The 15,883-nt window shown below is 46.0% G+C and overlaps 1 protein-coding gene across 1 annotated transcript in view; it reads right to left on the reverse strand.

Moving 5' to 3' along the window:
- Window positions 1–15,883, reverse strand: part of LOC139384910 (neural-cadherin-like) — a 205,487-nt gene that overhangs the window by 2,903 nt on the left and 186,701 nt on the right. The window contains exons 29-32 of the mRNA XM_071129812.1: window positions 13,147–13,411; window positions 12,402–12,582; window positions 10,963–11,207; window positions 1,183–1,337 (exon numbers count right to left, since the gene is read on the reverse strand). Of these exons, the coding sequence (XP_070985913.1) occupies window positions 1,183–1,337; window positions 10,963–11,207; window positions 12,402–12,582; window positions 13,147–13,411 (846 nt within the window). The remainder of the gene's footprint in view (window positions 1–1,182; window positions 1,338–10,962; window positions 11,208–12,401; window positions 12,583–13,146; window positions 13,412–15,883) is intronic.

Below are 15,883 nucleotides of genomic sequence, written 5' to 3' on the forward strand. Positions count from 1 at the left end.
TCCCGGGATACAAACAGAAGTAAAACATCACATCATAGAGCGTGATGGTGAGTGAGGAGAAAAAAAGAGCAGAGCTTCCTCTGCATATGCTCCACCTGTCTACATTTACACTCTGTCTTCATTTTCTCCCTTAGTGAGCGAAATCCAGATTAATTCTCTGCCAGTGGAGAGGTGACAGACCGTATTAGCCGAATACACTAAGTAATCTGAGGGAATGTGAAGGGGGCGAGGGGAGTGTTTCACTTCAACAGAGCACAGGGAAATATTGGACGAGGGCTAGAGAACATCCATTTTTATATAACACACAATCACTTCAACATTCATTTGATTCAGGCGAGACTGATTCACCCTCGTTACCACGGCAGCGCTTCACTCTGGAGAGATGGAAGCCTGGGCCCTGGAGGAAAAGAGGATGGAGGAATGGTAGAGTGGAGGAGTAAATGACACACGGGCGGGTGTGCTCTGTAATTGATTACCTCAAATCAAATGTTATTTGTCACATGCTCCGAATATAACAGGTTACTCACAAGCCCTTAACCAACAATGCAGTTCAAGAAATAGAGCTAAGAAAATATTTATTGAATTTAACTAAAGGAAAAAAAAAATCAAAAAGTAACACAAGAAAATTACATAACAATAACAAGACTATATACAGGGTACCAAGTCAATGTACATGTTAGTCGAGGTCATTTGTAAAGTGACTATGCATAGATAAACAGCGAGTAGCAGCAGTGTAAAAACAAGGAGGGGTTCAACGTAAATTAATTGATTAATTGTTTAGCAGTTTTATGGCAGTTTTATGGCAGTTTTATGGCAGGCTCTCTCATCTAAAGATCCACCAGAGGACCTCTTAAAGGATTTCAGCATCACTAAGCATCTGATCGTCACGTTATGTGTCATCGTGTGTAAGAAGTTCATGAATATTCAAACACTCCAATAGTGTATTTTTAGTTGGAGGTGAACCAGAGTGAGAAGGTGTTACAATGGCATGGTGGGGAAGAGGAGTGTGCTTGAGCTAGTGTGGTACCCATAATGCCTAGCCTCGAATCCAACCTGAATTGTTTCACTTCACAAACTCAGTCTGGAACTGCTTTCAGTGAAACCGTTTGTGACAAGGGACAAAAAGGCACTGCATCACATTGTGCGTAAGTGTGTAGGAGACATAGATGTGTTTGCGCTTACCTGGTCCTCCTCTCCTCCTCCTTCCTCATCGTAGTTGAGCACGTTCTCTCTGATGTCCTCCCAGCCGTCATGGTGAGCTGACACGTGGTAAACGCCCTCCTTTAGGCCCTTGTAGCTGCGCCAGCGGGTGTACAGGAAGATGCCCAGCAGCAGCACTAGGGGGCGCCGGAAAGCACAGAAGGAGGAAGAGGCAGACACAAACACAGAGAGAGAGAGAGAGAGAGAGAAAGTTCCTAGTTCAGTTTGATTAGAAGTGACTGCGTGAACTGTTTCCACTGCGTTGATTTGACATTGCATTATCAGCATGATGGCTGTGCTGAGAGGCCTGACAGGTGGAGTGCTGGCTGACTGCTGGGACAGCTACTCAATAAGGTCTCTCTCTGAAGAGTTGCAAATGGTGTTCTCAAAATCAATCCTCCCCTATAGACTGCTGTGACCTTTAGAGTATATTATCTACCCATACAGTTCTTCTCCATAAATCTCTCTATACTCTACCCCTCCCTTCCCCTTCCGTCACACCTTATTTGACTCAACCTCTCAGCTTTGATCATTCCTCAGATTTCTTCCTCTCTCTCTCTCTCTCTCTCTCCCTCCTTCGGTTTCTTCAAATTCCTTTTTTCGCTATCCCTCTCTCCCTCTCAATTGCCCTTATTTGTTTTTGTTCTCTGTGTTGATTGTTTTGTGCTCACCTATCATTAGTTTGATAAGGTGTCACTTAGCAAGGGGACCAGGGCGACAGGGTGAGACAGATCGAATTGAAATCTCCCAATTATCAGGGCAATCTCTGAGTGAACTCTCCCTCTTCAGGAGTGAAGTACTGGTACCGGCAAAAAGAAATCCATATCAATTTACGAACACAATGTTCACCCTCCTATGTTCACAAGCAAATCAAGTCGCTTTTTAGAGGGCTTTGTAGCACTGGGTCAATTGCACAGGAATATGCGATCCCATGTCTGTCTGTTACTCTATCACTCCTGTGCAATGTTGCAATTGTCTTCAGACAAGACATCTTCATCTAGGTGAGGTGTTCAAAAAGCCTCAGAGGTTGACACGTTTCTGTTCTCAGGACATGTTCATCTAGGTGAGGTGTTCAACAAGCCTCAGAGATTCTCAGGTGTGGGAATAGGCTGCATGTCAAGTCGTGTGATATCTCAAGACCACTGTCTCCAACTCTGAAACACAGTGTTTGTCTATGACGGTCTGCCATCACTTGGATTGAGAGTGTTGTGTGACGAAGAGAAAGGTTTCTCTGAAGTTAGTTCAGGTCAGCTCTCATAGAGACTTCCCTATTTGGGTTGTGTGTCTTCAAAGGCCCTCTGCGATTTAGAAATGTGTGTCTGTTCTCTCCAGGAGTGGAACTGTTGCTCTGATTACCAAGCAGAGGAGGTCTGAGTGGCTGGCTAGCTGCAGTCTGCAGTCAGTTTTTTTCCCTCTCTCCTCCTCTCCTCCTCTCCTCCCAGAACCCTACCAAAGCCTGCACTATCGATTGCATCACCCAACTAATGACCTCACACAAGCTTCTCCGTAACCCTAAGATAGACACTGGGATGCATGTTGTCTAACACACACCACCATCTATACCAGGTTATGGAATATCACTTAAGGTGATTGATTCTGTCTGTACCACACTCATTTAAAAAAAAATCATATAGACACTGTAACTGGCATGTGCATCATCCTGTGATGCATTCATTTGGAGTAAAAAATAAAAATAATAATAATCTCACTGAAGAATTTGTTTGTTTTTCTTCACCACTTGGGGACTTTTTGAGTGGAAAAAAAGTTTCAATTTTACTAGTCAGGAAATACCGATTTATAAGACAAGTGTATAATTCCACCAGGAGCAAAGCATACTGTTTTGCATACCGCATGGCAAAATACTGAAACAGTTACATTTCGGATTTCAGCACTAATGCCTATTGTGTAACGATAGCTCGATTCTGTCTACAGTAATGCATGAGGACAGTATATACTGTGGACTTTTCTTAGCTCAGACCCATATGAACGTGGATAAAGGAAGAAAAGCCTGTTTTCCCTCTCTCCTCTGTTACACCATTGTGAGAACATGGCGAGATGAGAATCTCTAAATAAATCAATCTTAGCCAATAATGAGCAGGCTCAAGGCCATCAAAAGTATAATACTGTTTGCTGCAGCGGGCCTAGCAAAGCCTGCTCTCGCTCCGTCCATTCCTCATTCTATTACTAAGTGTCTGTGTCTTTCCATTTCTCTCTTCCTTTCTCTCATTCTCTCCCTTGTACCCCTAATCCCTTTCGCTGTCTTTCGGTGTCTGTGTACCTCTCCCTCCTTGCCATCCCTCCTTTCTCTGTCATTCTCTCTCACTGTATTTCTGTCCTCTCTCATTGACTTTCTATGTAATTTTCTCTCACTGTATTTCTGTCCTCTCTCATTGACTCTTTCTATGTCATTTTCTCTCACTGTATTTCTGTCCTCTCTCATTGACTCTTTCTATGTCATTTTCTCTCACTGTATTTCTGTCCTCTCTCATTGACTCTTTCTATGTAATTTTCTCTCACTGTATTTCTGTCCTCTCTCATTGACTCTCTCTCTCTCTGTGTCATTCTCTCTCACTGTATTTCTGTCCTCTCTCATTGACTCTCTCTCTCTCTGTGTCATTCTCTCTCACTGTATTTCTGTCCTCTCTCATTGACTTTCTATGTCATTCTCTCTCACTGTATTTCTGTCCTCTCTCATTGACTCTTTCTATGTCATTCTCTCTCACTGTATTTCTGTCCTCTCTCATTGACTCTTTCTATGTCATTCTCTCTCACTGTATTTCTGTCCTCTCTCATTGACTCTCTCTCTCTGTCATTCTCTCTCACTGTATTTCTGTCCTCTCTCATTGACTCTCTCTCTCTCTCTGTCTTTCTCTCTCACTGTATTTCTGTCCTCTCTCATTGACTCTTTCTCTGCTCCACTTTTTGCTCATCTCATACCTCTATTGGTTCCAGGTTATCACTCACTGGCTAAATGGTTTGCCATATAACCCTCATTCCATCCCTAGCAAAGAGCCAGCTGAGGCTCCAAACCCAACGTGTTGACTCTTAAAAAAGGTTTTCAAACTGTTTTTTTTCTCCCCCAAAGGATAACGCTTTTGGGTTCCAGATGGAACCCTTTTTGGTTCCAAGTACAACCCTTCTGAGCTCCATGTAGAACACTTGGTGGAACGGGTTCTACATGGAACCCAAATGGGTTCTTCAAAGGGTTCTCCTGTGGGGACAGCCAAATACCCTTCAAGGTTCTGGATAACACACTTTTGTCTGTAAGAGACCACACTGTGAATAGCAACAGGTCCAGAGACACCTTCAAAAAGGCTACAGCCAACATCGCCGTCCAACAGCTGTGGCATTTGTGCCTGTCACCGTGGAAACGAATCCGGATACAGGCAGGACAATAAAGAGGAGACATAAAAGAGGGATATCTTATAGAGTTGTATTCCTCTCTCTGACTGAGACTACTTTTTCAACCCCACCTCACAACAGACTCAGACTCAGGATGAAAAGCTAAACTAATCTGGAACCGTGTGCAGGACAGAAGGGATTAGGCAGCGTCGGCGCGCGCACACACACACACACAAAAGCACACACACACACGTGAATACATACACACACACTGAGAATACATACACACATACTGAACAGTCTGACTTCCCAGTGTGTGTGTGTGTGTGTGTGTGTGTGTGTGTGTGTGTGTGTGTGTGTGTGTGTGTGTGTGTGTGTGTGTGTGTGTGTGTGTGTGTGTGTGTGTGTGTATTTGGCGGACGTCAGTGATCCGGAATTATCCCTCAACACCTTGAAACAGTGGAGAACCAAGCTGTTCCATTCCTTTCACCATGAATGTTTAGTGTGTAGCCACACCTGCCAGTTGTACAGTCTTTTAGAACCTGTTGTTACCCACACAGCTGGTAGACAACACTCAGTACCAGTGTAGTTAGCAACCAAAACATTCTCTCTGTAGCCATATAGCTTAATGATGGATAATGGAGTTTGAGATCAATACGTGTTACATTTAGTCAGTAACAGGTTTACTGTGAATTATAGAACAAACAACGTAGGATATGCAGACCTCAATCAACAAGCAGTTCAGTAACAAAGTAGGAAGAAGACACAACGTAAATATTACTGGTGAAAGACAAAGAAACCTTAAGAACAACGGTTGAATCAGAACAACGGAAGTGAGAGAGAACGGCGAGGATAGGAGTATGGAAAACAAACTATGAAGAGAGTTTTGAGAATAGTGTTTAAATATGATTCAAATATCTTACGGCACTTTACATAGTGATAAAAGGATGCCTGTAATTCACTAGTCAATTCGAAAGTACATGGAATAGCGTCCCTCTACTCTAACATTCGTCCGCTGAGTAAAATACACTCACAAAACTGTTAAGAAAAGTGATTCAGGTAGCAGTTGGTGCCATACTTGCCATACGATTTCATGTAAGAAACTGTATTGAGAAGTAACATCAACCTCGGCATCAGATAAGACGCTGCATGCGCTGTATTGCGTGGATTGCCCTGCCCATTGCGTTTCTGGTGTAGTGATTTGAGGTGCAATTTGGTTTAAAAACCATTAATAGGATGTGTGTGAGGCCTCTCCATGTCTCCCTCTCTGTCAGACCCAGTGGCAGGTTCACTCAGAGTTCTGACTCACTGTGTTTTTATAAGGAGCCCCGGCCGCGAGGAGAGGAGGCTGCGAGGCACTGCTCGCCAGTTCACTTCCACATCAGCAAACCTGAGAGTTTTCACAGACACACAATCCCCCCAAAAAACAGCCTGGCATCACATGGCCCAAGCAGTCCATGGGTAGCTAGGCTCTTCTCACGGACGGAGAGGATAGGCTGGCAACCACAGCCTGGTACCCAATCAGGTACCACTACTATGGAGTCAAACAGGGATTCATTCTGTACATTCCACCATGTAGCTCGTTCTATCTGCAAATTCCTACTTCTGTACATTGTGGACTCTGTGCCTTTTGCAGTTGTCTCTTGTCATTGAGGTCACTGGACAACCTTGAAACATCTGCAGACTAATGGGCCATATTCATACAGTTGATGACGTCATTCTACTGTATTCGTTGATAGTGCCCATGACGAGCCCTCTGGCACAGTGGTGTAAAAGCCAGAGCATCCTGTAGTCATAGGTTAGAGCCTGCTGCATGGCTACGGGGCATACTGAGACATACAAACACACATAGCCAGAGGAGAGGCTGCAAGTCTGCAAAAAACTAGGCATTATTGCCTATTGGCATTAGGGGAATATCACAAATATCGGAGGTATCTTGGAGCGATGTCCTCTCTGCCCCTCAAGATAAGGCACCTTGGCAGCACAACACCCGGTGCACTACACCAGATATTATCTCTGTGGGTCTATGGACCTAAACAGATTATTTAGGGCTACGCACTCATCTTCATTTATAGATCAATCATTGGTCTAACAAGCAAGACTTAAAAGCTGGACCCTTTAACTGAGCTTGTAGCACCACCTTCCTACAAAGGAACACCTACTGCAGTCAAAAGGCACAGCTTATTCCCAACTAAAATCACTTTGCGTTTAGTCTACGACAGCAAAACTGAACATTGGGTAATTTTCACGGATGCAATTTGTCCCTCTCCAATACAGTTCTGGCAAGCTTCACTGAGATCTATTTTTCGGACAAGGAGAGCAGGCCTCCTGCTATTTCCTTTACAGCTGTAGCTAGCTGAGAGCGTGTGAGACAGTGGGGAGGTTCCTTCAGCATCCAGCGGAGGAGAGAGGTGGGTGAGAGGAGGAATTGGAGTGGGTGAAGAGGTGGAGGCGTATAGCGTTCGCATCATGCCATAAACCTATTAACTGTTAAGAAAAGGAAGCTTCAGAATGAGATGCTTTTGTTCGGCTTAATGTCAAGAGAGCCAGAGCCCTTTACACTCCCAGTTATTCAACTGCTTGGATTCACTCCAAACAAACTGGATTGAATGCAGCTGGGAAGAAAACCTCTCTCTCGATACTTAAGTTGCTGTGAGTGGAATGCTTGGCCGATTGAAATTCTATCCAAAGCCTTGGTGCATTGATCTCAATTTCTTTGGGGTTCGGTAAACAGCACATTGTGCGCCTACAAATCAAGTAATTAACCCGTAAAAAGCAACAGTGGCTGTGGATGATCAAGGTCATGTTGCCTTTAAAATTAAGCAAAGGTCTGAGAGGGGAAATTAAAATTGAGCGACGGCTAGAAGTTGAACGCCCGATGAAGATAGAGGACAGGACAGTCGGAGACAGCCAGCACATTAACACCTGATCTAGTGACTGACTATGACTGGCTGACACTAGATTGACCAAAAGACATGCATCACGGTGGACTACTGAGTACTGGTCAAAGGTCAAAGGGACTCATTTTCACAGCCTGTTATAACTAGAGTATAAGCTGGACCTTGCTACCGTAATACGGTCCATACGCTGCCCACACACGGTCACTGTTTGACTCAGGCAATTTCTACTAGACCTGTCAATGGACTTACAGCACAGTGCTCTACCTCAGCTGACAGACCGATAGGGGAGATGGATGTTAAGTTCATGTTTTAAGTATCCTCATTTTCTGTTATTACGGGGCTATCACTCAGTCAAGAGTGCGCATGAAGTCGGTTGGTTGATGGACCTGGCCTTGAGTGTAATGGTGACCTTTGATGGTGTTTATACGGTATAGTAAACTTTGTTAAACTGGAACCTTGTCATTGTGTCATTTTGATTTAACATTGGTAGCAGAGGATGGTTAATAACTACAATGTGACACCTCGCTTCGATGAGAAGAGGTCGTACGAAAGTTGGAAAAATTAACTTGGAATCTGGTCACGCGTTACTAATCTGGACGCGAAAAAGCAAGCACTTGCGGTGGTATTATCACTGGAGGGAAGAGCGAGAGACACAGCACTGGATATAGCCGTTGAGGATTTGAACAAGGATGATGGTATGGGAACTTTGAAAAGAGCACTGGATTCTGTATTTCTTAAAGAAGAGAAAGACGGTGCCTACGAGGCATATTCAACAGCCACATGTGTTAAGAGAACATGGTTGTTCCAATCTGAAAACTGGACAAACTGTTAAATACATGGTATTCCACATACAGCAACCGCCATTGGACAAGCAGGAAAAGCCAAAGGAAAACACCAGAACTGGTCCAACTTGCAGTACTCTGAACCAGCTACACTTTCTGGTACAACAGGGTCAGCTGATCTGTCACTTATAGATAATCTCAGAATTGAAACAATGGAAAATCGAGAAAAACAGAATGACATTCAAAATGATGATGTACTTGAAACAAAGGATGTGTCATTTGACTCCGCTAAGCCAGATGAGCTCAGTAATTGGAGAAAAAATGGAGTGTTTGAGGAAGTCAAAGACATTGGCCAAAAATGTATCTCAACAAGGTGGGTGTGTACCCTTAAAGAATCCTTAACTGGAATAATGCCTAAAGCACGTCTAGTGGCTAGAGGTTTTGAGGAGCTGGCTGCTAAAGGACTCCCAAAAGACTCACCAACATGCGCCTCAGAGTCACTCAGATTGCTGACGTCAGTGATCTGCCAGAAAAAAATGGAGACTTAATTCCATAGACATCAAATCTGCATTTTTGCAGGGAACAGAGCTGTCAAGGGACATTCACATCCGACCTCCGCACAAAGCTAAAAGCGAAGGAACACTGTGGAAACTAAAAAAGTGTGTGTATGGACTGGCAGATGCATCACTCTACTGGTACAACAAAGTCAAGGCAACAATGCTGAATACAGGTGGAAAAATGTCACAAGTTGATCCTGCAGTCTTCTATTGGCTTGATCAAGACTGCAAAGTTTATTACAGTTGGTGGAACAATACTGATGCAACAGGAGAGCTATATCTAGAATCTACAACCCATTCATATGGATTCTTCAAGAGCCGTACAAAGGAATTCCCCTCTATGTGGAATTGAAGCTGATCAATTGAGGTTGAAGATAGGACACATTTTATGGGTTGCTAGACAGAGTAGACCTGATGTAATGTTTGATTTTTGCAACTTGGCATCCAACACAAAACACACGACTGTACAAACCATTCATGAGGCGAACAAAGTTGTTCGTAAACTGAAATCACAACAAGTGACTTTAAAGTTTCAGCATGTTGGAAAAGATGACTCTTTGAAACTAGTTGTCTTCAGTGATGCTTCGTTAGGGAACCTTACAGATGGAGGCACACAAGGTGGAGGTCTAATCGTGTTAATGGGTGAAGGAGGAAGATTCTCACCTATCTGTTGGCGGTGAAAAAGGATCAGAAGGGTTGTCCGAAGGACACTTGCTGGAGAAACACTTGCTCTTGCGGATGGAATTGACAATGCTATCTTTCTTGCAACTCTGTTCTCAGAGCTTACCACTGGTGAGACAAAACGGCACATTCCACCTGTAGTTTGTGTCACTGACAACTACTCGTTAGTTGATGCTGTGACGTCAACCAAGTCTGTCACAGAGAAAAGACTTCATCTGGAGATTAGCAGCATCAAGGAACTTATTCAAGCACAGAGAATCCAGCGGATTCTGTGGTCGACCACAAAGGAACAGCTTGCTGACTGTCTGACTAAAAAAGGAGCATCGGGTCTTGTGCTCCTACAGGCTCTCAGTAATGGAAAGTGGCAGCTTGAGTAATACAAATAAAAACTGGTCACACAACACATTTGTAATGGGGATCTTGAATAACACTTGGAAATTTAATTATGTTGTTGATGTTTTATTTGTCTTTAAAGAAAAGGGGAGATTGTTAAGTTCATGTTTTAAGTATCCTCATTTTCTGTTATTACGGGGCTATCACTCAGTCAAGAGTGCGCATGAAGTCGGTTGGTTGATGGACCTGGCCTTGAGTGTAATGGTGACCTTTGATGGTGTTTATACGGTATAGTAAACTTTGTTAAACTGGAACCTTGTCATTGTGTCATTTCAAATTAACATTGGACACGACAAGAGGTTGAATGGGAAGAGGAGAAGAGTCAAGAGAGAGGATTTGATGTTGAGTGTTACCATGGAGATGACACAGACAGGCAGACAGACAGAGAGAAAGAGACAGACGGACGGGCGGGTGGCAGACAGACAGACAGACAGACAGGTGGCAGGCAGGCGGGCGGTCGATTACCAGAGCCGGAGCAGGCAGCAGTTGGTATCGCTACCTAGCAGCGCCAAAGCAGGCAGCATTTGGCATAGCTACCTAGCAGTGCCAGAGCAGGCAGCATTTGGTATAGCTACCTAGCAGTGCCAGAGCAGGCAGTATTTGGTATAGCTACCTAGCAGCGCCAGGGCAGGCAGTATTTGGTATAGCTACCTAGCAGCGCTAGAGCAGGCAGTAGTTGGTATAGCTACCTAGCAGCGCCAGAGCAGGCAGTATTTGGTATAGCTACCTAGCAGCGCCAGAGCAGGCAGTATTTGGTATAGCTACCTAGCAGTGCCAGAGCAGGCAGCAGTTGGTATAGCTACCTAGCAGCGCCAGAGCAGGCAGTATTTGGTATAGCTACCTAGCAGCGCCAGAGCAGGCAGTATTTGGTATAGCTACCTAGCAGCGCCAGAGCAGGCAGTATTTGGTATAGCTACCTAGCAGCGCCAGAGCAGGCAGTATTTGGTATAGCTACCTAGCAGCGCCAGAGCAGGCAGTAGTTGGTATAGCTACCTAGCAGCGCCAGAGCAGGCAGTAGTTGGTATAGCTACCTAGCAGCGCCAGAGCAGGCAGTAGTTGGTATAGCTACCTAGCAGCGCCAGAGCAGGCAGTATTTGGTATAGCTACCTAGCAGAGCCATGAAGCAGATGCAAATGGCGAACAGGGAGCTGAAGCTCAGTCCCACGTCGTCTCGGTAGATGGCCAGCGCCACCTCGCAGTGGCGCCCCCGGTAGCCCTCGGGGCAGTGGCACGTGAACTTGGAGGGCGACTGTGCCAGGCAGGTGCCCCGGTGGCACGGCCGACTGGCACACAGGGTGTAGATGCAGAACTTCCCCGTACCGTTCAGCTTCACCATGTGGCCAGGGGGGCACCTAAAAAAAAAGATGGAAGGAGGAGCAAGAGGAGACATTAGAACATGTGGTTAAAAGAGAGCGATGCCTCCCGGGTGGCGCAGTGGTTAAGGCCGCTGTACTGCAGCGCCAGCTGTGCCATCAGAGTCCTGGGTTCGCGCCCAGGCTCTGTCGTAACCGGCCGCGACCGGGAGGTCCGTGGGGCGACGCACAATTGGCCTAGCGTCGCCCGGGTTAGGGAGGGCTTGGTCGGTAGGGGTGTCCTTGTCTCATCGCGCACCAGCGACTCCTGTGGCGGGCTGGGCGCAGTGTACGCTAGCCAAGGTGGCCAGGTGCACGGTGTTTCCTCCGGCGCATTGGTGCGGCTGGCTTCCGGGTTGGATGTGCGCTGTGTTAAAGAAGCAGCGGCTTGGTTGGTTGTGTATCGGAGGACGCATGACGCAACCTTCGTCTCTCCCGAGCCCGTACGGGAGTTGTAGCGATGAGACAAGATAGTAGCTACTACAACAATTGGATACCACGAAATTGGGCAGAAAAAGGGGTAAAATTCAAAAAAATAAATAAAAATAAATAAAGAAAAGAGAGCGATAAAAACAGAGGTTAGATCTCTCCTTTCTGATTCCCCGACTCTATTTTGGTCCTCCACTGTACTCAGAGGATAGCGGATAATACAGTGTATTGATCGAAACAAATGCATCTCAATTAAATAGTTACTCGTGACTTAGACTCTCCCCCATTTTCCACCCACAGGTTACGGTGCGGTGGCGCTGCGACCCGGACACGCACAGACACAGAGACACACATCGGCATACACACGTATGATGTGAAACCAGTAGGACTCACACAGAGCATTAAACCAGGCTGACGAGCAGCAGCGAGGATGAACATTATATCCCAGGGACTTCACCACCATTACCAGAATCAGAGAGAGGAGCTAGACCAGGGGGCCTGGGTTGAATAGCTGCCCACACACTGCCTGGCAACATTTGACTCAGGCATGTTTACAGCCAGCCCTGCAGGACTGAGGTGTATCAAAAGGGCCTGGTTTGACTGATGGGGGGGGGGGGGATGAGGGGAAGTTTGTCTAAGATTAAAGGCTGCGAGAGGATGAGGCACTGGCTTCTGACGCTGTAGTCCTTGAAGAAGACAGCGAGGGCCTCGGTGTGTTTGTATGACATAGAGAGAGATTTGATAATTGTGTTCGATCACGTGTACCTGCACTCATGGACTCTCCAGAGGTCAACGCAGGTGAAGGGGGGGCTACATTGGTTCCTCTTGCAGGAGTCGGAGGAGCAGCCTACGGAGAGCCCCTGGGAACTGACCAAGGAGAGCCCGTCTCTGGACTGGCCATCCAGAGGCACGTACCGACCGTTCAGCCTCAGGTCCCGCATGCAACCTTGAGAGAGAGGAGAGGACAGTGTGACAATCAAGCACACACGCACACAAGGACACGCTCTGACACACAAACACACACCACTTACTTTCTTTGCCATGCTCTGACACGCTTACAACACTAGTCTTTCAGGGCTTTTAAAGTCCATTTAATAAACACGCACACGGTCTGTTTCTGCCTGAGGCAAAGCTGCCTGACCACCCTTGTATTTGCACATTATATTGTCTCTCCCCCTGCACGCCACATGCCATTTCCACAGCACTGCAGAGCACTGCACTGCATACTCTCATAGCCACGTCACACTTTATCTATCTCATACTAACCTCCCCTAGGGCAGCCATCATCCCCTAACTCTAAAGATGCATCTGTGTGAATTATTCATTCACCAGTCATATGAATCATTTAGAAATCGGCAATACAATACTTTGTCATCTCACTCAAAAGAGGATTATGAATTGATAAAGCCCCTAACTCTGGCTGCACCTTATTGGAAGGCTATGTTCTCAAACTGTCACTAACTGTCTGCCTCGCACTCCCATCATGCCCCATTCCCTGCAGTCTTCTCACCCTGGAAGCTCTTGTTGGAGCCTGAGGGGAAGGCGTTTCCCAGCATCACCACTGCAGGGTCGGTGATGATCTCTCGGCTCCGGCTTGGAGCTGCACTGGTCTCCCGTCTGCCCCCGCCCCCGTCCAGACGCAGGGTCAACTCGTTGTCGTGGCGATCCAGGTAGACCTCGTGCCACTCGCCATTGTCAAGGCGATAGGAGGGCAGTGTCAGGTTGTAGTCTCCATCTCCTAGGTTATAGAAGACAGCCAGTAGGCCCTGGTAGATCTGGAGGAGAGGAGAGAGTTATAGGAGACAGACAGTAGGTCAAATCAAATCAAATTTTATTTGTCACATACACATGGTTAGCAGATGTTAATGCGAGTGTAGCGAAATGCTTGTCCTGGTAGATCTGGAGGAGAGGAGATAGTTATAGGAGACATACAGTAGGTCCTGGTAGATCTGGAGGAGGGGAGACAGTTATAGAAGACAGACAATAGGTCCTGGTAGATCTGGAGGAGAGGAGGCAGTTATAGGAGACAGACAGTAGATCCTGGTAGATCTGGAGGAGAGGAGAGAGTTATAGGAGACAGACAGTAGATTCTGGTAGATCTGAAGGAGAGGAGAGAGTTATAGGACACAGATAGTAGGTCCTGGTAGATCTGGAGGAGAGGAGAGAGTTATAGGAGACAGACAGTAGGTCCTGGTATATCTGGAGGAGAGGAGAGAGTTATAGGAGACAGACAGTAGGTCCTGGTAGATCTGGAGGAGAGGAGAGAGTTATAGGAGACAGACAGTAGGTCCTGGTAGATCTGGAGGAGAGGAGATAGTTATAGGAGACAGACAGTAGCTCCTGCTAGATCTGGAGGAGAGGAGAGAGTTATAGGAGAAAGACAGTAGGTCCTGGTAGATCTGGAGGAGAGGAGAGAGTTATAGGAGACAGACAGTAGGTCCTGGTAGATCTGGAGGAGAGGAGAGAGTTATAGGAGACAGACCGTAGGTCCTGATAGATCTGGAGGAGAGGAGAGAGTTATAGGAGACAGACAGTAGGTCCTGGTAGATCTGGAGGAGAGGAGAGAGTTATAGGAGACAGACAGTAGGTCCTGGTAGATCTGGAGGAGAGGAGAGAGTTATAGGAGACAGACAGTAGGTCCTGGTAGATCTGGAGGAGAGGGGGAGAGGAGAGGGTATCAGGGTTATTGACATCAGACTACTGTTGGTATAGAATCGCAAGAGAGTCAATACTTTTTTTTTTACATTGAAGGTTCCAGAGACCCTTCCCAAAGGAAACTATTCACGACTCAGAGAGTTAAGATGCAGTATATATGCGGTAAACAAAGCCAATAGCAGTTGGATAATCCACTCAACAAACCAGCATAGTTCTTCTGATACACAGGCAAGTGGACATCAATGTGAAGGCAGACAAAGGACGGAGATATTACGGAAAGGAAAATGTCAGGAGGATGATGATTGTGTGACTCTGGGACCACAAGGAAACAGTATAATCACCGAGGGCTGGATCTGATAAGACCCTGCCACACACTAACTGAATTAAACATACCGCCTCTGTAATTAGAAACATCAGGGCCTGGGGAATTCAATATGCCTCCATTTATTCAGCAACTCTCTTTTTAACTTTTCCTCTAGAGGGTGGGTCATCTGGGCTCTATGACATACAATCACTTTCTGGGCTGCTCACATTTTCAAAGAACTTCATTTCTCTATCATCCACACATCTCTCTCTCTCCTTCTCTCTCTCTCTTTCTTGCCACATCACTACCTCTCTCTCTCTCTACATCACTACCTCTCTCTCTCTCTACATCACTACCTCTACCTCTACATCACTACCACTACCTCTACCTCTACATCACTACCACTACCTCTACCTCTACATCACTACCTCTACATCACTACCTCTACATCACTACCTCTACCTCTACATCACTACCACTACCTCTACCTCTACATCACTACCTCTACATCACTACCTCTACCTCTACATCACTACCTCTACATCACTACCTCTACATCACTACCTCTACATCACTACCTCTACCTCTACATCACTACCTCTACATCACTACCTCTACCTCTACATCACTACCTCTACCTCTACATCACTACCTCTACCTCTACATCACCACCTCTACCTCTACATCACCACCTCTACCTCTACATCACCACCTCTACCTCTACATCACCACCTCTACCTCTACATCACCACCTCCACCTCCACCTCCACCTCCACCTCTACCTCTACCTCTACCTCTACCTCTACCTCTACCTCTACCTCTACCTCCACCTCCACCTCTACCTCTACCTCCACCTCTACCTCTACCTCCACCTCCACCTCCACCTCCACCTCTACCTATTTGGCCTATCCTTATCTTTGTTCTTATCTCCCTCGTTCTCGATCTCTCTCCACTCTGTTTCACAACAACAACAAGCTCCATTGATCTCAGCCACAATCCAGGAAGCCTGACAGTTTTCATTTTTTTATACAACATGCCTTCTCTTTCCTCAAATCTTGACAAGAAAACAAATTCCATTTCAGCCTGGCCCGAATGATAACCACTTGACTTTCAGAGAGCAATATTAATTTAAGACAAACAGTTTATTTGCAGCCAGGCACGCAGATCCAAAGTGAGGCGTGTGTTAGTCTACGGGCCATTGATATGGTGAGAAGCAGCCTGCATTTCGATTTAAAAAACGTCCTGCGAGGCTCCCACTGAGCATAATTTGCAAACACTCCATTTTATT

The sequence above is a fragment of the Oncorhynchus clarkii genome, chromosome 26 (genome assembly GCF_045791955.1).
Source record: "Oncorhynchus clarkii lewisi isolate Uvic-CL-2024 chromosome 26, UVic_Ocla_1.0, whole genome shotgun sequence".
Taxonomy (NCBI): Eukaryota; Metazoa; Chordata; class Actinopteri; order Salmoniformes; family Salmonidae; genus Oncorhynchus; species Oncorhynchus clarkii.